The 21,370-nt window shown below is 49.9% G+C and overlaps 1 protein-coding gene across 2 annotated transcripts in view; it reads right to left on the bottom strand.

Moving 5' to 3' along the window:
• STX18 (syntaxin 18) overlaps positions 1-21,370 on the bottom strand; it is a 121,777-nt gene that overhangs the window by 25,077 nt on the left and 75,330 nt on the right. For both annotated transcript variants that reach the window (XM_047090782.1, XM_047090784.1), the window contains 3 exons: positions 14,358-14,473; positions 12,523-12,600; positions 12,292-12,358 (listed from right to left, as the gene is read on the bottom strand). In XM_047090782.1, the coding sequence (XP_046946738.1) occupies positions 12,292-12,358; positions 12,523-12,600; positions 14,358-14,473 (261 nt within the window). The remainder of the gene's footprint in view (positions 1-12,291; positions 12,359-12,522; positions 12,601-14,357; positions 14,474-21,370) is intronic.

Genomic DNA, 21,370 nt, shown 5'->3' with positions numbered 1-21,370 from the left:
CCCAAGGTCCCAGATGAGTACCCGGGATTCAGTGTTTAAGAAATACAGCTTGTGGGCGCCTGAGTGGCTTAGGTGGTTGAGCATCCAACTTTGGCTCAGGTCATGACCTTGTGGTTCGTTGGTTCGAGCCCCACACCAGGCTCACTGCTGTCAGCGTGCAGCCTGCTTCGGATCCTCTGTCCCCCTCTCTTCTGCCCCTTCCTCAATTGCACACCCTCGCTCAAAAATAAACATTAAAAAAAAAAAAAAAAGGAAATACAGGTTGCCTGAATGGATACCTTACAACGGTCAGTAATGAGCTAGTAAGAGAAAAAACTTGATTATGAAACAAGCCTTGTAATAGCTTCACTGGAATCCACACAGCACTACGGCAATGACAGGTGGACTGCCAGAATGATCTATGAGGAGTTCTGTATGACCAGCCAGAAAGCATATAAATAAAAAGAACAATGTAAATACGTGTAAGCATGATCCTGCCAATGCCAGCTAACATTTACTGAGGGCTTATTATGTACGGGGCATTTTTCTAAGTATGCTGTGTGGACACACTTACTGAATGCCATACGTCCCCATGAGGTAGGTAATGGTATTAATGACCTTTTTACAGAGGAGGAAACCGAGGTATATGGCAGTTAGGAAACTCTCCCAGGTCACACGGTCAGTAAACGGCTGGGCCGGAGCGTGACCTCAGGGAGCCTGCCTCCAAGGCCACGCTCCTAACAACTCCATCACGAGGATCCTACCCATCAGGACCCATGAGAAGGACTTGTGGTCAAGCGAATTGAGGAAGCTGGGTGGCTATTTTATTGGATGGGTATTTTACTGTACACATTTTCAGTCTTTAATATCCTAATATACATTGTGAATTTCCCAAAAGGACGTCTCTTCCAAAAAACCTGGCTGCAGAGACCATTTTCATGGAGTTTTGGGAAAAGACAAGGGTTCTGAGAAAAGCTGTTTAGGAGCTGCTCTGCTACAACATTCATAAAAGAATTCTCAAAAACAGCAGTAGTATCAACCGTCCTAAACATCCAGCTACTACGGCTGGGAAACAAATCACCCTAAAGCTCAGTGCCTCGAAACAGCAATAATCGGTACCGTCCATCAGCTTGCCTGGGGCCACAAATGTGGGAGTGGCTCGGCGGGGCGGTTCCGAGTCCCGGTCCTTCACAGGGCGCAGCCCGACAGCAGCCGGGTCTGCGTCACCCAAAGGCCTGCCAGAGGCTGGCGGGTTCATCGGGACGAGGCTCCCTCACAAGGCTCCACTGCAGGTGGGTGCCGGCCCGGAGCCGCGTCTCCCTGTCAGGGGCCACGTTGTCTCCCCAGCGCAAGGAGCGTCTGAGCCAATGGCAGAAGCAGCAGTGCCTTTTATAATAGCCGCAGGAGTCACACCGTCATTTCTGTCCTATACCACGGCCCAGGCAGTGACGATGGGCCACTCGGGCTCAAGGAGAGGGACACGGACCTCACATCTCCCTCTCAATGGAGCAGTGGCGAAGCCGATTTTAGTAAGACCATGTGGGATGCGATGTTTGGATGCAGCCACCTTTGGAAAACCTATCGGCTATTCTAAGCATCACAAATACACACAGAGACATATCCATCACAGCACGGCTTGTAGTAACAAAACGATGGCTTAAATGTTCGTCAAAAAGTGCCAGGCTTACGGTGAGAAGATTCAGGGGGAAAAGACCCCATTTGCAATAGCCAAAACAGTAGGTAAACAACTAACAATGACAACAAGTATCACAGCATAAACTGAACAAGAAAAGCCCAAAGCCCAAGTGTGAAAAACTAAGAGATTTTCTTCAAAGATATAAAAATATCCTATAACAAATGGAAAGAGATATCATGTTCTTGGATTGGAAAAAGAAATATCATAGAGATGTCAGTTCTCGTGGAATTTAAGAAACAAAACAGATGAACATGGGTGATGGGAAGAGAGAGGCGAAGATCAAACAGACTCTCAACTATGGAGAACAAACTGAGGTTGCTGGAGTGGAGGTGGGGGTGAGGACGGGGGGAGGACAGGGGGAATGGGTTACACAGGTGATGGGGATTAAGGAGGGCACTTCTGATGAGCACCAGGTGTTATATGCAAGTGCTGAATCACTGAATTCTACACCTGAAACTAACAATACACTGTATGTAAACTGGGATTTATTTAATGTTTATTTGTTTTTGGTGGGGGTGGGGGGAGAGGGGGAGAGAGAGAAGAGAGAGAATCCCAAGCAGGATCCACGTTGTCAGTGCAGAACCCAACGCGGGGCTTGATGACTAACTGCAATTTAAATAAAAACTGGAAACAAACACAAATAAATAAATAACAAATTTATTTTAGCCATAAAAAAAAGATGTCAGTTCTCCCTAAGTTAATTTATAAATGTAATCATACCGATCCGAATAGAAATATCAGCAGGTTCCCCTCCCCCATCCTGAAGCCAGACCAAATCAATTATGAAATTCACTCGGAAACATGCAAGGATGTTAGGAAAAACTGTAAATAAATATCGAACTGTACTTAGTGACAGAGCTGCTGATGCTCACAACTCCCTGTCAAAGACATGAAGAAGGTAAGAGGACTAAGCACCGTGCAGTAAAACGTAAAGGGTAAGATTGACGGCAGGTAGGTGGTGTTCACTGTAAACTCAACTGTGCTATAGACGTGAGAATGTTTCCAGCAAAACGTGCCCAGAAAAACCCTACATGAGAGAGTGGTATCAGGGCCTGGAAAGGCTGACAAACCACTGACAGAAAATTCAAAAAGAGGCTCGAATGTATGTAGCACACGATACAAGCTTAGTCAGGGGGCTGAAGGATCAAAGTTTCCTCACTTTGCGCACCAAGATCAAGTCCAAACGCACAAGTGATACAGACATAATAAATCGTACACGAGGGAGAAACACACGGGTGAATGCTTCTCTAAGCTAGGTGTGGAAAAAAGTTCGTATGACTCAAAATCCAGAAGCAAGAAGGGAAAAAATGATGAATTTAACCACATAAAAATTTTTTGATATATTTTTTTGCCCGGCAAAAACACACCAGAAGTGGTGGGGGATGCCGACAGCAGGGGATGTGAGTGAGCGGGACCAGGGAGGGGTGCACAGAGCCTCCCTGTACTTTCGGCTCAATTTTGCTATGAACCCAAAACTGTTAAACATATGAAAAGATGCTTGCTCTCACTCAAAATAAGATAATGCATGTGGCGCCTGGGTGCCTCAGTTGGTTAAGGGTTCGACTCTTGATTTTGGCTCAGGTCATGCGTGATCTCATGCTTGTGGGATCAAGCCCCGAGTTGGGCTCTGTGCTGAGTGTAGAGCCTGCTTAACATTCATTCTCCCTCCCTCTCTCTCTCTCTCTCTCTCCCTCTGCCCCTCCTCCACTCATACACACATGCAGGCACTCTCTCTCACAAAAATGTATTAAATATATTAAAATTAAAATATATTAAAATTTAACATTAAAATATATTAAAAACATATTTTAAAAAGATAACACATATTAAAAACTACACCAGGACATAATTTCTTGCTCTGGAAGACGGGCAAAAAATCACAAGACTAGCGGGTTGGTCAGTTTGTGGAGAAGCAGACACTTTCACAGACTGATGGGTATGAATGCCAAATGGTGTTAAGTTCCATGGAGGGAAATGTGGTAACATCTAGTGATGTATATGGGGGCACCCGGGCAGCTCAGCTGGTTGAGCGTATGACTTCAGCTCTGGTCATGATCTTGCAGTTCGTGAGTCTGGGTCCCACATGGGCTCGCTGTTATCAGCGCAGGGCCCGCTTCCAAACTTCTGCACCCCGCTGTCTCTGCCCCTCCCCTGCTTGTTTTCTCTCTCTCTCTCTCAACTAAATAAAACATTTAAAAAAAAATTTACAGACCTATTACTCTCTAATGCAACAATCTTACTTGTGTGAATCTATCCCAAAGACACAGCAACAATATGAAACGGTTTGTACAAGGCCATTCATTGTAACAATTATGTAATTCAACTGTAGTACAGTCAAAGCCTGGAAAGAATCCGAACGCCCATCGCTGTGGCACTGGCTGTATCACCTTGGGAGTGCTACGCCAACGTGGAAAGACGTCACGAAAACGTGTGCACGCACAGCTGTGGGGCAAAGCACACAAGAGGAAGAACTGTGCGCAGGAGAGAACGTCCTGCACCTGCTAAGATGCTGACAGAAAACCCACAGCTCACCGCATACTTTGTGGTGAGGGACTCCATGTTTCTCCCTAAAATGAGAAGAAAGGCCAGGATACAGTAGACCTGAACACCAGTGGACAGAGAACAATTACAGACTTTGTGAGTTTCTGATATGGAAACCCAGCAAAGACATTACAAGAAAGGAAAACTAGACAAACGCCATCACGAACATAAATGTACATCTCCTTAACAAAATATAAGCGAACCGAATTTAATAATATGTAAACACAACCATGCATCATGACCAAGGGGGGTTTACCCCAGGTATGCAAAGTTGGTTTCACATTTTTAAATCAACGTAATACACTACATTAAAAGAAAAGAAGAAAACCACAATATCATCTCATTAGATGCAGAAAGAGCATTTGAAAAATTCAAGATCCCTTCAAGATAAAAACCGTTCACAAACTAGGACTAGAAGGTGTGCAGGAAAAGGTTGACTCAGCAGGTTTGGGGTGTGCCAACTCTGCCCATTAGAAAGAAGCTGGCCCTGGACCAGTTCCTGGAAGAAAACCTCCATGCTCCTGGAATATCCTGCCTGATAAGCAATGTTTTTGTATACCTGGAGCCTTGGACCACACCAGAGAGTTTATGCCAACCATGTGATCCCTGATGGGGGCCTCGGACCAGACTGTGCGGACCTGACCTCTGGAGGGACTGGAGACGGAGTAACGAAGGTCGGCTATTTGGGTGCTCCGTGCCTACATGACTGACTCCCAGTGAAAACCCTGCGTGTCAAGGCTCTAGCGAGCTTCCCCGGTTGACAATACTCCGTACGTGTTGCCAGACATCACACATTTTCATTGCCGGGAGAATTAGGTGCGGTTTTCAGAGAACAACTGGAAGCTTCATCTAGGTTTCTCCGGGACTTTGTCTTACATGCCTGTTATTTAGCCTTGCTGCTTTTAATCTGTATGCTTTAACCATGAGTCCAGCAGCATTTCTAGGAGTCCTCCTAGCAAATCACGGAACCAGAGGGGAGTCTTGGGAACGCATGACAAAGAAGGGCATTTCCTTAACCTGATATAGAGCAGCTATATCAGAATACCTACAGCTAGCATCGTAGTAAATCCTTGCCCCTTAAACAGACAAGGCAAGGATGGCCATTCTACTTTTTTTTTTTAAGTTTACTTGAGGGAGAGAAAGAACACGAGCAAAGTAGGGGCAGAGAGAGGGGGAGAGAGAATCCCAAGCAGGCGCCGTGCTGTCAGCACAGAGCCCGGTGTGGGGCTCGGTCTCATGAACAGTGAGATCATGACCTGAGCCGAAATCAAATCAGGAGTCAGATGCTGAACCGACGGAGCCCCCCAGGGGCTCCCCAGTTCTGACTACTTCTGTTCAACATGGTACCTTCTACTGGCTTGTATGCAAATGACGAGTATGCAAATGCAGAGTATGCAAATGCTGAGTACACTGCACAGCATAAGCCAAGAGCTGCACAAGCTGGCTGTTCCTACCACCCTAACTACCACCGCGACGGCTATCATGACCGCGTAGTAAGAAAAGGCAGAGTGGTTTCATAAAGAAAACGTCTTGTGCAATCCCAAGGCTACATGCACTTTTTCTTCTACCAAGGTGCAGACCAGAAGAACAGAAGAAACCAGCTGACACAATCCATCAACAGTTTTAAAACTCCGGGGGAGGGGCCACCCCTCTCTAGTCTGCGCAAGGGACCCAGTGCGGCCTGGCCTCTGACTGCTGGCCCAGCCAGGGCTGGTCTTCCAGGTCGGTGTTGTGTGGGAAGTGCGGGATGATTTAAGGAGGCCCGACAGACCGGCAGGGGAGAGGGTGGGGAGGGGGGTGGTAGCCGCATGTGTGAGCGATGGGCGGCCTTCTCCTCGGCGGTTTGCTCAGCAGCACCAACCTGCCGCCCTTCTAAGAAGACCCTCTAGGCCGACAGGCTCCACAAGTCCCCCGGCGGTCAGAGACACGGTCCTTACCTCACTGTCTGGCTGACCGAGAAAGGTACATTTAGAAATGGGGTTTGGAGAGGAGAGGGAGCTTGAATTCTAGCCTGCCGCTTATTAGCAGTGTGACCATTTTCTCCCCAATCCTCTTTGAGTTTTGTTCATCTGCAAGATGGAGAAGACAGCGCCTTCTAAAAGTGTTCTCGCCAAGACTGGGACCATCCGCGAGGCCGTACCCAGCAGGGGAGGCCGGCACACAATCGATACGCTCCTGGCTACTCTTCTAAGTGCTGGACCTCAGTTGCCTTATCTGTAAAGTGGCTTTCAGTAGCTTTCGTTCCAACCCAAAGAAACAGATCTTCATCCTGGTTTTCCCCTCCTCATGTCTGTGACAATGAGAAACCTGGCTTCCAGAAGTAATATCGCACCTCAAAGCTGTTGCAAAGGCTAAATGAAACAGTAGATGAGAAAAGCACCATGTAAAATGTAAGTATTTTACAAATTCCTTCTACTGCCAACTCCGAGTGTAGAAATTACGAGGGCTTCGCAGAGCAGTCACTTGGGCGCACTCTTGAGAGAGGAGTGATATTCTGCCAAGCACGTAAGGGCACAAGGGTATGGAGGCACAGGGAAGCCAGCAGTGGGACCTCTGGGTCAAGGACGGCCCTGCCCTCTGGAGAACTATTTGGCTATTTAATAAAGAATTCTTTTATACTCCCAGAGCCGTGGGTGAGAGTTCCAGCTGCTGCACACACACCCCCGCCCCCAACACCTGTCACTTTTATTTTGGCTATTCTAATAAATGTGACAAGGGATCTCGTAGGCTTTTATTTTGTCGCGAAACAATCACATGCACAAAAATCTTGAGTACAAAGAACGCTTTCTCCTGAACCATCAGACAGTAAATTGCCAACCTGATGCCCTTTTCCCTCTGAGTATTTCAGGATTCCCTGAAGACAAGAGCATTCTTTGATACAACCAGAATATAACCATCAAAAATCGGGAATTTCACGTCGACACGTGACTTCCAGCCTTTCCCTGGACCCCATTCTAACTGGACTAGCTGTCTCGCAGACATCCTTTAGAACGAAATCACACAGTGCATCCAGTGGTCATTTTTTGCTAGGCTCCTCTGGTGTAAACAGTTCTTCGGTCTTTCCCCGAGTTTCATGACCTTGAGACACAATAACGTGCCAGCTATCCTCTAAGAAGCCCCTCAGCTTGCGTTTGTCTGCTGTTCCCCACGGTTGGAGACAGATTATGCATCTTTGGCATAAAAGAGTGACACTCATCTACGTTCTCCCCAGGGCCTCCTAGCAGGTTGTCCCAGATTTCCCTCCGTCACTTTGTTAAGGTGGTGGCTGCCAGGCTTCCCCACTGCGGAAGTTACCCTTCCCCCTTTGTAAGTCTGAGTACTGGGGGAAGGAGTGCTTTGATGCGATGGAGTTATCAATGCCAAACCTTCAATGCACTCACTTACGGATTCCTATCTAGATGGATGCAAGATGTCGTATTTTATTCAGGTTATCTTCTGCTACTAGCATTGATCTGATGCTCAAACTGTCTCAAATTTGGCCAGTCGAAGCCCCTTCAAACTGTCCTTTTCCCATGTCCCCATCATCCTCTGAGCCCTTCCCTGCTGCCTGCTATGACAAAGGTTCCAGGCTCATTTTATACTTTTCCCTCCTCTGGCCCCAGACGGAGCCATTTCTGCAAGGAGCTCTGGTTCCTGGAAGCTGAAATTGCTACTTAGAAGCCAAGATCTGAATGCTAAGTATGCTTATGGCTACTGGGGTGTCCCTGCTTCCAGGCCATTTGCACACCTACACACACATACTCACTTAACAACCATAGTTAGTTCTGCGTCTATCTGTGCAAACTGCAAACCATGAGTTCGCACCCGTACGTTTCATTCCAATCTAACACCACAGGGTTCATTCTGGTTTTATCCCTTTCACTTCCCGGAATGTGCAAAACCGGCTTCCATCATCCTTATGTATTCACTTGTTTGACCAATCCTCCTATTATATAACCAAGGAGTCATCTCCACTGCCACTCTTCCCCCACAAGGGCGCACCCCCCCCCCAACTCAGGCTCAGGACCTGACCTACCCTTCGGAGCTGTGGCCCCCACCGCTTTACACACCCACCTGACCCTGCCCCACCCCGGGGCTGCAGGACTGAATTGTTGAGGAAGAAGGGCTTAACTGACTTTTAAATAAAGGGCTCTGGGAATGTCTGTGATCCTTTGTGTGGAGAGTATGCTAATGTGCCAGTTTTCAATTTAAAATGAATAAAAGATTACAATGCAGTAGACAAAGCTGAGAGCCCTTTTCTTTTTTTTTTTAACAGTGATAAAAACAGATCTCATTATACACAGAATGTCTCTTGCAATCCTCAGGGAAATTACAAATTAACTAGTTGAAGGCACTTTGAAAAAAGCAATTTTTAAAAAGTCATCAGAATGATCAGTTTATACCCCATGATTTATTTAAATTGATTTCTCTAACTGAAGGCTGCTCATTTCCTAACTGCAATCAACACAGTTTCCACCTGGCCAACATCTGTTTCCAAATCCCTTATTTGAAAATCTTGGGATTCTATTTAAAATCTGAGAAAAACAGGGGTGCCTGGGTAGCTTAGTCATTTGAGCATCCAACTCTTGATTTCAGCTCAGGTCATGATGATGGAGCCCCACGCACGCTGGGCCTACGTGACATATTTCCATTCATTCATTTTCTTTCCCTCCCTCTCTCTCTCTCTCTCTTTCTCTCTCTCTCGCCCCCTTCCCTCCCTCCCTCCCTCCCTCCCTCCCTCTGCAGCCTCACTCTTTCTCAAAAAACAAAAACAAAAAAAATTTTTGAGAAGAGCAGAAAGAGGGAGAGAAACAGATTTTTCAGTTTTGAAACAAGAAAACGTGTGGAACAACTTCTTGCCCTTATACAAAAGTTAGAGAAAAGTGATCAATGTTCCAGAGTTAAGTATGGCTCTTACACTTCTTTTCTGCCCCCAACAAAGGCTCTAGGTAGAAAAAAGATATTTTCAGTATCGTTCCATCATTTCAAAAGTGACTTTCAGACGAAGGTATCTCCTCTGGCACAGGCACCGTGCGCTCCCACAGCAGGAGAACCTCACGCCACCTTGAGCAAGTCATCTCCACACCCACACAGGTATCTACTGGGCACCAAGCCAGGGCCGCACAAAGGGGGCTCCGCAGACCAGCACCAGGCTACCGACTGTTTGCTACTGGTCTGCTGCAAGACGAGGATAAAAACACAGAGTAAACATACAGAGACATTTACGGCGATCTGACGTTGCCCCTTCATCAGAAACAGATCCTGCTCATCAGTTCAGCTCAAACTATGGTGGCAGGGTCGCCCGCGCCCCAAGCTGTGAACCCGACCTGCGCAGCGGAATACACCTCCATCCACGATGGATGGCAAAGAACAAACAACAACAAAAAAGCGGTCCTTCACCTCAGAAAGCCTGTTGTAAGCCAGGGGTCGGCACGCTTTTTCTGTAAAGGGCCAGATGGTAAATATTTCAGGCTTTGTGGAACATACATGATCTCTATCTCGTATTTGTTTTTTTTCTTTTGCTGTACAGTTGCCAGGGGAATGGAAGAAAAAAGTCACATTTAACAAGGGTGCTACCCTTCTAAGAAAACAGTCATAGACAGGGAACTGCAGAAAGGTCAGCTGAGACTACTTCTGGCTACGTGAGCAAACATCTCATCCAAGTAAGTGCCCTTTGATAGGAGAGATTAGTGTGCCATCACCTTGTCTGAAAAAAATACCAGCATAGAGTATCTTTTATCCTATACTATGACAGATTGAAAACAAGCAGTTCCTTAACTAATAAATAGGCTTTACTTTTGCCTAGAACGAAAGAAACATGATAGTAACAACACTGCCATAAAACATGAGCCCTTGGGTTTTTCGAATCCGTTTTATGAGAATGATTTTTATCAATAACCATCACCAATCAAAACAAAATAATACAAAAGCAAAGTTCCCACGGATCTGACTTGACGATTAAAAACCCTCACAGTCAACTTATCTTCAGGCACCCTGTCACTCTTTCACTCGAGAGCCCTCAGTGAGTGGCCTCCCCAGGCCAGGCCAGGCATGGTGCCACGTAATGGGCTCGGGTGGTGCGATGGCAGCCCTCCGAGAGCATGTGGGTTACACGGGCCATGACGGTGAGCAGGGGACCCACACAGAAAGGAGCCACCAGCACGGCCTGCGGGAGCCAGGAAGTCTCTGGAGAGCAAGCAGCATCCTAACTGGGGCTGGAAGGATAAATCAGTTTGCTTGCCAAAGGAGGGAAGGGAGGAGGGACAGAAGATGTAGGGTTCCGTGAAAGGCGTTCTGGGCAGAGAAGTCAGCGAGCATTAAGGCATGAGGGCTTCAAAGCACAAGGCCTCTTCAGAACACAGACGGAGTCACGTATGGTCAGAGCAGAGATCCACAGGGACCGACCAAGAGGCAAAGGCCGCTGTCCAATCACGAGCCTTGAATGCCATGCTACGAAGCTCTGCTTTGGTAAGACATGGGGAGTAAGAGAGTGGTAAAATTTCATGTATGTTTTGGGCAATGTCTTCTGGGACAAGGTGAGGAAAGAACTAGAAGGAGGCTGGACTACACTGTGAGGGTCACACAGTTATTTCCCTCAAGGTCTTTTGCTCAAAGTAACTGGCACAGGGCAGCTATCCGGCAGGAGACGAGGCTGTACTTGACTTGTGGAAATGAGAACAACTCCCATCTGACTGACGTTAATTGGTCAAAACCTCCGCTGAGAACCAAGAACTGAGGCGGCGGCAGCAAAAGCCCGTGTCTGGGAACTGGGACTTCGGGAGGGTTCCCGCAACTCTAACTGCTAAGAGTGGCTCCCTGTGCTTGAAACGTTGTGCAAACAGTGTGGCTCATGCGGAACACGGGCTTTCCTTCTGGGAGTCTGGAATTTTGGTAAGTGCCAAGCAGAAGGCGCCTTTGTGAGCAGCCCCCCAGTAAAATCCCTGGGCCAGTGAGCTTCTAATAAGCTTCCCCAGTGGCCAGTTCACACAAGCGGTCACAAGTCACATCCTGTGTGACTCCACTGGAGGGGACCCTTAGAAGCCTGTTCCTGGCTTCCTCTGCACCTCGCCTGGGTGCCCTTTCCCTTCGCCGTCTGCTCCGTGCCCTCTCACCGCAGCAGATCTCGGCCCTGAGTCCCACAGGCCCTGCTAGTGCAGCACCGAACCGGGGCTGGCGCTGGGGGTCTCGACACAATCGGAATTAAGAAAAGCTGCCGCCCAATAGTACGTACTGTTACCTTCTGAAAGATCACCCTCCAGTCTTCTCAAGACCAGTTCAGAAGTGGTCAAGAATTGAAGCCCGGACCTTCGCTCCTCGCTCATTTAAGAACCCTGTCTCAGGCTGGGCAGCTGGAGGGGAAGCAGTCTTGAGTCCCTGTGCCCCACAAGCCGGCACGTGCTCCTCCAGGGAGGACAGCTCGGGGGACAGACACGTGCCACGGGAGATACCGAAGCGTGGCTCTGCTGCTTCCTGGCTGTGTGGCCTTGGGCAAGTCATTTAACCTGCTGGGGCTCTAACGTCCTCACCTGCCAAAGAGGGTTCGTGACAGCGCCCGGCACCGAGCGGGTGCCTTGTTAGAAGGGAGGTGCGTGCCGCGGGTGAGCTGGGGGGGGGGGGGCCTCACTGGCTGCTGCGCCCCAGCTCCGGCCTCAGGAAAACACTCTGAGAGACCACGAGGAGCGGCATGGGGGAGGTGGCGGGGAAGGGGGGCGCAAAGAGAAAGAGGTGAGATGGCTAAAACCGCGCCAGCCTCACAGGGTTATCTACACAGGATGGGCGTGAGTGTGAATTCTGAACCACACAGCCTGGGCTCGAACCGCAGAGCTGCTACCTCCTGAGTTCCCCACAGCCGCCCCACAGTGGCTGCCCCGTCCGGAAATCGGGGATAACAACAGTACCTGCCCCGTAGGGCAGCTGCGAGCTAGCGACGAATCTGGTACCGTGCCCAGCACAGAGTCAGGGCTCAGTAAGGCCTGGCTATGGCATTTTCCGAGGACACCCGAGCTCCGTACATTGTAAAGCATGAAGACTTCACAAACGTCCGTTGTCGTTATTACTATTATTAATTACGGAACACCAACAGAGACAATACTTACAGTCTCTTCTTATCCACCACTCGCTTAACTCGGATGGCTCTTTGTTCTGAGTAAAGTTTACAAACTCCTGTTGTAGGGAAAACACCAGAACAGAGACTATTTAAAACCGCTTGTCAGGCAAGGGTGTCACAAAACATAATGAGACACTATGGTCTTCAGCTAGCAAAGCTACATCTTGCATCACGTCTATCATGCAATGCCACATTTGACCCTTAAGATAAAATGAAATACTTTTCAAGTAATCTTCAATGAAATCCAAAACGGCACTCCTGTGCTCCTTCACTTGCTGGGAGTGTATCTCCTTGTGGGCTGGAACAGAAAAGGACAACAGTCAGGTCTCTGTATTCAATTACACCGAAGAACAATTCATCAGCTTCCTTAGAACAGTTTCTCTATTGAAAGTATTTTTAAAAATACGGCTATAAAACAAGCCTTCTGTCAAGTGCCATTCCATTTGTAAAAGAGTAAGATTTACTGGGCTTCGCACGAGCAAAAGATTAAACCTGTAGAAAAACTACAGTCAAAGAATTTATGGTTTATTACAGCACGCAGGGCTCGTACTTGATGTGGCTCACTTCTGGAGAGCTGACCCCGTTTGTACTGACAGCATCCAAGGCTCAAGCTGACCTTCAAGGAACATGTTTAAATCAAACCCAAACCACACACCAGCCGGCCGGTCGGTGCTGTTTTCCAGCTTGGAATGCTCCGTCCTCCCCCTCTGCCGTTCACGTTCCAAGCGCCCCTCAGACCTGGAGGTAAGCCTTCCTTCTCAAGGAAACCTTCCTGGACTGTCTTAGCTACAAGGATGCCCGGCTTCTGCAACTATCACGTTGTCTTCGAGTCCATGCCATCCATTGTGGCAGGACAGCTCCCACTCACTGGGAGACCGGGTGCCTGCGGCGGGCAGGCCCTCTGGCAGCACTTAGCATATATTACTGCTAATCCCAAAGGCACTTTGGAGCTCTGTTGTACACACAAAGAAACTGCCACGGTTCAGTCAACAAGAAGCCCAAGCTCACACGGTTTGGTACCGAATTGCTGATTTTATTCACAATCATGTATTTTCTAGGTGATTTCAATGAATGTACAGGCCCTTAGGGGGACAGGACATGAATCACGTTTTTATTATACGGCTGCGTAACCGGAGATTCCCCTGAGCGATTCAGCGGATCCGCGAGACTGCACACAAAATCTTGGGTGTACGTGCATTTCTCGGGCAAGAATGCCCGTAGCTGTCGTCAGACTCCAATGGCCCTTCAGGGCTGTGATGGAAGCTTCCCAGGTAGAAGTCAGTGTCAAGAACACAGCAGCCATCTGCCCACTCTGAACTTTGGGCTATTTCACGCAATCTGTATCCGTCTAAGCACGCTACGAAAGAATCCAGGAGGATATACGATTTGGGAAGCTATCTCACTGCCTCGATAAAAGTGAAACATCAGTGGAAGCAAGTGACTAATAACCCAAGGGCCAACTACGGCTCTAAGCATGGGCTGAATTCAACTGAATTCTCGTAACAACCCAAAGAGATACGCCCTGGCACTGTCTCCATTTTATAGACGAAGAAACTGAGGCCTAAGGCGGTTAAGTGACTTGCCAAAGCGGCCTGGGCAGAATGTGGTGGGGCTGGGGTGGGCACATCAGCCCCCCCCCCCCGCCGGCTCCACAGCCCTCCTCTTCGGCACGACAGTTGGATCCCAAAGTCCAATACTACAGCTAGAGCGCGGAGATGACCCTCTTCCGTCCTCGTCCACGTGCCTCGACCACGGCCCCCTGAACGCCACACACAACACAGGCGCGCACACACCATCCGTCCGCTGTGCCCCGGCACCCTTACGAAATGTTTGGTTGTGCCCGGAGAGGTCCTTGCTACCCCCTCCCCGACCCGCGTAACCCGAACCACGGCCTCTTCCCTACTTTTAACGGCTTAGGTTAACACGCTGATCAAGAAAAGAAGAATTTTAAAGTCCCGAAACCTACACTTGAGCAGGGACACAAGACAGAGCGTCAGCCGGCTGTGCGCACGAGCCTCGTCCGATCAGTCGCGCTGGCGGCTCAGAGCACCTCACCTTGTGTTCGCAGTTGCTGAATCGCTTCAGAGCAGGTCCTCATGAACGTCTGAGCGTCCTGGTCTATCTGGTCTCGCTCTGTGTCTGTCATCCTCCCGTACTCAGACATGATGTGGCTAAAAAGAGAAAAAAAAAAAAAAGGTGGGGAGGGGAGACAAAATGTTAGAGCAGCAGCAAATGACCGCCACTGCTGTGTGGACGGGGCGGGAAGGGAAGAGAGAGCTTCCCTGCGGACGTGGCGTTTACGCTGAGACCGGAGGTGGGAGAGACGGGCCAAATAGCGGAGCCAACACCGGCGAAGGCCGCTAGGTAGGCAGAGCTTCCTGCAGAGACCCACCTGCAGCCGCCAGTCCGGCCAGGGCGAGGCGAGCAGGCCTTGGCAGGCATGTGGGCTCTCGCTTTAAGAACAGGGACAGCTACTGAAGGCTTTCCCGTAACACGAGGGCAGAAGCCCACGAACGTCAGGAGGCCTGTGCCGTGGAGGCCCTGCGGGTGCGTGTGAAAAGCTGTCAGGCTGCCGTCTTTCCACACGCCGTCTCGGAAACTCACAATTAAAGGGCTTTCAGACCATTTCATTTCCCCCTGATAGTAAGTTACAAACCTCAAACGTGACTGAGCTGGCGAGGGCGCTCGCCTGCGATAACGCAGCGCCGTGAAACTCAAAACGTTGTAATTCTAGTACCTCGCTCGTCTTCCTAAGAGCCGGGCAGGGGTGGCAGCATTATTATTAACACTCGAATGAAACACTAGAGACATTATCACTGAATTTAGGGTCACAAAATATCAGGTCAAAAGGGACCTCGGATAATGTGCAGACTCAGTTCATTCCGTCCCCATCCGCTAGCCCTGCCAGCCACTCACCCTCACCGGGGATAAAACACCAAGTCCCGATCCGCCCGGCCTGACGTGTGACCTACTTCCTGACACTCACCCTCCTGCCCTGCACCCCGCCTGCACCGGCTGCTTTGTTGCCCCCGATCAACCACGCGCGGCCCTGACCCTGCGCGGCCTGCCACTTCCGCATCCGGCGGGTGGTCTCCCCGCAGCCGTGCACGCGCCTCCTCCGCATTCGGATCTCTGATCACAGCCGGCTTCCGTGACCACCCCCTGGCTCACCCCGGCACCGGCCCCTGTCACCGCTTCTCAGTGCCTGTGCTGGGGATTACACTGCTGTCTCTGAGCTCCAGAGTCACCTTCCGCTCCGCTTTGTGACACAGGCTGGGACACTCCGGACCGCACTGCTCCTCCCCTGCCATCTCCTCCTCACCGGCTTCCTTGGCCTCACGCACTTACTTCTCCCCGAAGTAGTGACGTCTCTCTCCTCCCAGGAGAACGTCAGCTTCACGAAAGCGGGGATTTCATCTTTCTCCTTTCTGTCTCCCCAAGACCTAAAACGGTGTCCCACACACGGTAGCTGAACAGGTAGTTTTGCGCCAGACTCTACTCTCAACGCCTTACGCGTATTTCGGTTACTTATTTGATCCTTGCGATTCATCCATTCGCTCACTTTTATACTAAACCCCACAGGCTGGCACTGCGGCAGGGGTCAGGGGTCCAAAGCTGAACAAGGCTTATTTCTGATCCCCGCACGGGGCAGGCACCAGGCCACAGGTACCTGGGGAGGAGGAAGGGGCACAAGAAACTGCGCTGGATGGTGTTGGTCTGCAAGTGGACAGCGGGGCCCAAGGCGGGAGGGGTCAGTTTGCGCAGGGCGGTGCCAGGCGGGCACGGCGGGGGACACTCCCACAGGGGACGGCGAAAAAGACCTGCTACAAATCCCCAGCCCGCGGGTCAGTGCCCGGATCACCACACGACAGACGGTCTACGCGAGGCTAATCTGAGTGTGGAAGGGAACACAGGAGTACACCGGGCGGTCCCCACAAACTGAGCGTCCACGCTATGGGGCTCTCGGGGCCTCAAGTCGCTGCAGGGACACGCGCACGGTCGGTGTCTCCACAGTGAATGTAGAGCAATGTCGACACTATTTCTCAAAGGAACACGGACAGTGTTTCGATAAATACACGTTCACTTAAAACTGTGCTGAACCTGCAACAGCTACTTCTCCAGCATCGATAGGTTCCCCCCCAAACACAACGACCACACAAATACTCCATCCGCTGTCAGCTGCAGAGGAGTCCTTGGGATACAGAGGTTGGGGCCTCCTGCTGGTGCAGTCACGGGAGGATGTGGTTTTGTTTTTTTTTTTTTTTTATTCTAGAGAAAGAGAGAGTGAGCACACAAGCAGGGGACAGGGTGCAGAGAGACAGAGACAGAGAGAGAAAGAGAGAGAGAGAGAGAGAGAGAGAGAGAGAATCTTAAGCAGGCTCCATGGTCAGCACAGAGCCCAACGTGGGGCTCAATCCCATGACCCGGCGATCACGACTTGAGCCAAGATCAGGAATTAGATCCTCAACCGGCTGAGCCACCCAGGTGCCCAAGGAGGATGTTAAACAGAGGAATCTGCACTTCGTGCGGGGCCCTCTGTGGTGTCTGGCCTGGAGGCAGATGAGAGCAGAACCGGGTGGCCTGGTCATGGCTATGGGAAGACATGAAGAGACCCCGGGCTGAGGCCACGTTGGTGGGGAGGAGGCACAGCAGGTCTGAGAAAGACCGAACAGGCCGAGGACTGACTGGACGTGCAGGGATGCGGCGAAGCCCAGGGCGCCCAGCACAGCAGGCATGGTGGGGGGGGGGGGGGGGGAGACAGATGTTTAGGCGGCACGCGGACCTGAGGACATGACAGGTGAGGACACAGAGCCAACATGGAAGAAAGTTCAAACTCCTATTTCTCTGTGATAATTTAAAAAGAGCACCAACTACATAATGGCCATTTGAAACATGTCCATCAAAAGTGATGAAGGCTTGCTGGTGCCACATTAAGTATCACAGTAACAAAATTATTACTATTTTGAAAAGGTTAACTATCTGGCAAATAAATTCCAAAAAATATATATTCTCATAGGACAGGTATATGGAAATTCATCAAACTTTAATTTTATTTACTTCCTTTATGAGGTACAGCGGGGTAATTTCATTACAGACCTCAATTTACCGAAATATTAGATTCAATGAAAGGAAACCATGTTAGGTATATAGGTCTGGACTAGTCAATTTACTTCAGGGGGAAAGGAGGAAGAACTGGGAAGTTTATTTACAGGTTTAGAAATCTAAAAGAATATATGTATTTTTTTAAATTATTTGCTTGATCTGTATGTTAAAAAGGGGCAAGTTCAAAATCACAGAATACCACTGGCACTCTGCCCATTACTTTAATATGCAGTTAAATGCTTCCTGAGGGTAAGGAAGAGAGAGAAGAGTGTAAATGATTTTCTACTCTGTTTCAAAGGTTACTGGAAAGGTACGGACAAACGTTAAAGGCTACAGTCTTATTTTTTCTATAAATATTACATAGGGGCAAGTACAGAACCCTGTCCACAGTATATGCCCAACAGACGGCACGGAATTACCCCGTTAATGTCTGGGCTTCAGATGTGAACACAGACCCTGCTCTCAGTAAACTACATCATGATGGGCAACATCCACAGGCTCACGTATATGCTCGCACATCACAAAGGCGAACGGTTATGTAACGCCTTCTGCGCATGAATACAACTCATTGTGTTAAGTGCTTCGCATATGTTTCCCCATTTATTTCTCAAAACTCTACGAGGTGGGAACTATTACACTTTTCATTTTACACACGAAGCAACTGAGGCACAGAGGGGTTAAGTAACTTGCCAAAGTCACACAACTAGTAATTAGCAGAGCTGGAATTTGAACCAAGGCATCCTGGCTCTTAACCACCACCCAGGGGGTCTCTCGTGTCACAAAAGGGAAGAGTTCAGAAGACAGGACGCTTTTTTTCCCACTAGTTGACGGGGAGGAAGGCAATCTATGAACCAAATCTTGAAAGGCAGGATGTGGCCATGGGGAGACCAGAGTGGACACTCTTACTAAGTAACGGGATGGAATCAGGAGAGAGCGAGCCTATCTGGAGAACAGTCAGCGGTTCGATTTGGCCAGAGCACAGAACAGGTAGAGCTACGAGCTCTCGGTGGGTCTCCAGTGACAGCGGAAGGAGCTGCATTCTGTAGCCCATCGAAGGGCTCAGCCTCGTGAAGATCAATGCGGCAGTATCTCATTAGATGGAATAGAGGGGGAAGATCAGTCAACGGGTTATCGAAACTAGACAGAGAATCCTGCCTTATTCATCTCCGTCTCCCTACGCTGTGTAAGAGGCAGGTGCTAGTACATTTCTGCTGGGCTGAAATTTAAGAAAGGGGCACTGGGCAGGGCGTGGGTGATGGCAGGGACTGGGAAGAGGTGACGGATCTGAGACATAAAGCTGTCAGGGACGGAAGAGATGTTGGAGGCACAGCCTCATCAGCTCCGGGGATCTGGGGCCTGGGTGAGCAGCAGACATTAGTAGAAAACACAGAGGAGTGAAAGAGCTGGAAGTAAGGAAGAAAGAAACCGCCATTAAGGCTCGTCCTTATAATGCAGTTGAAAAGGACAGAAGTACTGATCTGGAGACCAAATGTTCCATGACTGACACTTTGTTTTGAAAAAAGGAACCAGGGCAAATGGGCTTTTAGAATCATTTGATGATAAAATCTGAGGAAACTAAAGGACATTTTAAGTAACAAAGGACGGCTTTCTGAAGTTCTATGCTCTTGTTTTAAGGAAAAGGGAAAAGTCACTGTGACATTCAGTATCGTGGCCACAGACTGCGGCAGGCCGGAGGCCACAAGCCACGGCCGACCAACTGAAAGGGCAGAAGACATGGTGCCATCTAGACACTGTGGGAACAGGCCGCTTTCCCGTGACGGGCACTCAAAAACCACCTGCTTGCCCGGGTCTTGTCGAATTGATCTGACCATTTTAATCCTAACCTCCAGAGGGCCACTCAGCAAAGTCTGGCTCCAGGAAGAAGGCCGGGGAGTGGGAACGAGACCGAGGGCAGCGGTGGCCGGTGGTAAGACCAACAGTTAACTGCACACTGTTTAGCTGAGTTTAGGAACAAGTGGAAATCAGACAGACAGACATCACAAGACTGGCTCCATCAGGTGGTTCCCGAACGGTGCCGGGCAGGTGTGCTCCACGTGCCTTCCCTCGCTCCTTCTCCGCCGCCCCCCCCTCCTCCCCCCCCCCCCCCACCGCCAGTGCTCCTCAAGCCGTCCTCAGGTCCTCAGGGTGAGCGATAACTGCTTCCCGGTTTTGGAGAATGCCCCCAGGCTCCCCCAACTCTTCCCGGCCTCCTCCGCTGGGCCCGCAGACACTACCTTCACTCCGCGTCCAGGGTGGATGTCCACCTACCAGCTCTGCCCCACCTGACACCAGGGCAGCCCCCGCAATGCTCCTTCTCGCCCCTGCACCATCGACCATGTGCGCGCAGCGCCTAGTCGGGGCCAGCACAGAGCGAACGCTACCTATGTTAGTTACCAATAGCATTTTTCCCCCGTCTACTGGATCTTTCCCCCAAATGTGGCATTATTCTCCCATTTTAAACAAATAAAATGAAACAAAACCTCTCAATTCCATGTCTCCTAAGAATGACTGCTAATTTCTCTCTCCTTAAAGGTGAAACTTCTCCAGTAAGTTTGCACCCAGGTCCCCAGCATCTGGACCACTGTTTCTTGACCCCAATCCAAGGAGACTTTACTCTCCTCGCTCCCAGGGCACCAGCGGCCCCCACAGGGGCTCAGCCCTTACCCAGTTACACTGCACACACTGGGAGGAACCGGGGGCTTCCCCTCCCTGACTCAAGTGTTCTTCCTCTGGCCTCCACGACACCACCCTCCTGATTTCCTGCTACCTCACCCACTGCTCGTTTTCAGGCTTTCTGTGGACACCTCTTAGCCCCCTGAACACTTAAAGATGGACATTTCATGGCCCAGTCCCTGAAATCTCTCCACACTGCCCGCTGGGTGAGTTGGTCTGGTCTTGTGGCTTCAGCAGTGCAAATACCAGCTTTATGCCCACAAGTCCCAAACTTCCATCTCAGCCCGAACCTCTCCGAGAACTTGAGGCACGAATATCTAACCGTCCAATCAGATGTTGAATTTGTGTCACGAATGTGCCCCACCTCGAGCCCTTGCCTGCTCTTCTCAAACCCGCTCCTTGACTCGACCTTCAGAATATTTCCAGAATCTGACCTCTTGTCATCACACCCACTGCTCTGTCTCTGGTCCACGATGCCATGGCATCCCTCGCCTGGATTTAACTGGAGCCTCCTTGCAGGTCTGCTGTTCTGGCCTCTCCTAACACAGCAGCCATACTGATGCTGTCACAAAGTGAGTCATGTCCTATCACTCGTCCTTACAAGACCTTCCGGTGGCCTCCCCCCCACTTGGAATAGAAGCCAAGGTCCGTGCAAAAGCTACCAGATCCTTAAGAGGGCCTGGAAGATATGGCTCCTGCTGCCTCTCTGAGCTCATCCTCACCTAGACCCCGACCCTCCTGCCCCGTCACACCAGCCCCCTTGCTGCTCCCGCAACGTTCCAGACATGCTCCTCCACCGGGACCTTTATACTTGCTGGCTGCCCTCTTCTGGAATGTCCTTTCCCCAGATATTTACATAAACTGCTCCCTTCTTTTAGGTGTTTACTGAACGTCCCCCTCTTTTTTTTATTTATTTATTTTTTTTTTTAAATTTTTTTTTTTCAACGTTTATTTTATTTTTGGGACAGAGAGAGACAGAGCACGAACGGGGGAGGGGCAGAGAGAGAGGGAGACACAGAATCGGAAACAGGCTCCAGGCTCTGAGCCATCAGCCCAGAGCCTGACGCGGGGCTCGAACTCACGGACCGCGAGATCGTGACCTGGCTGAAGTCGGACGCTTAACCGACTGCGCCACCCAGGCGCCCCATGAACGTCCCCCTCTTAATAAGGCCTGCCTTGACCTACCCTAATAAGACTGTACCCTTTCTGACGTTTTCTAGCCACTTTCCCCTCCCCCTCCTCCTAAAAGCACTTATCCTGCTCTAACACTCTGTATCGTTTACTTTTTAATT

Source organism: Lynx rufus, unplaced genomic scaffold (assembly GCF_022079265.1).
Source record: "Lynx rufus isolate CCGP_SWC_20201006 ecotype Redwood Valley unplaced genomic scaffold, mLynRuf1.p SCAF_3, whole genome shotgun sequence".
NCBI classification, from domain to species: Eukaryota; Metazoa; Chordata; class Mammalia; order Carnivora; family Felidae; genus Lynx; species Lynx rufus.
The sequence above is the reverse complement of the archived record's forward strand: the minus strand, read 5'-3'. Positions and strand labels throughout refer to the sequence as shown.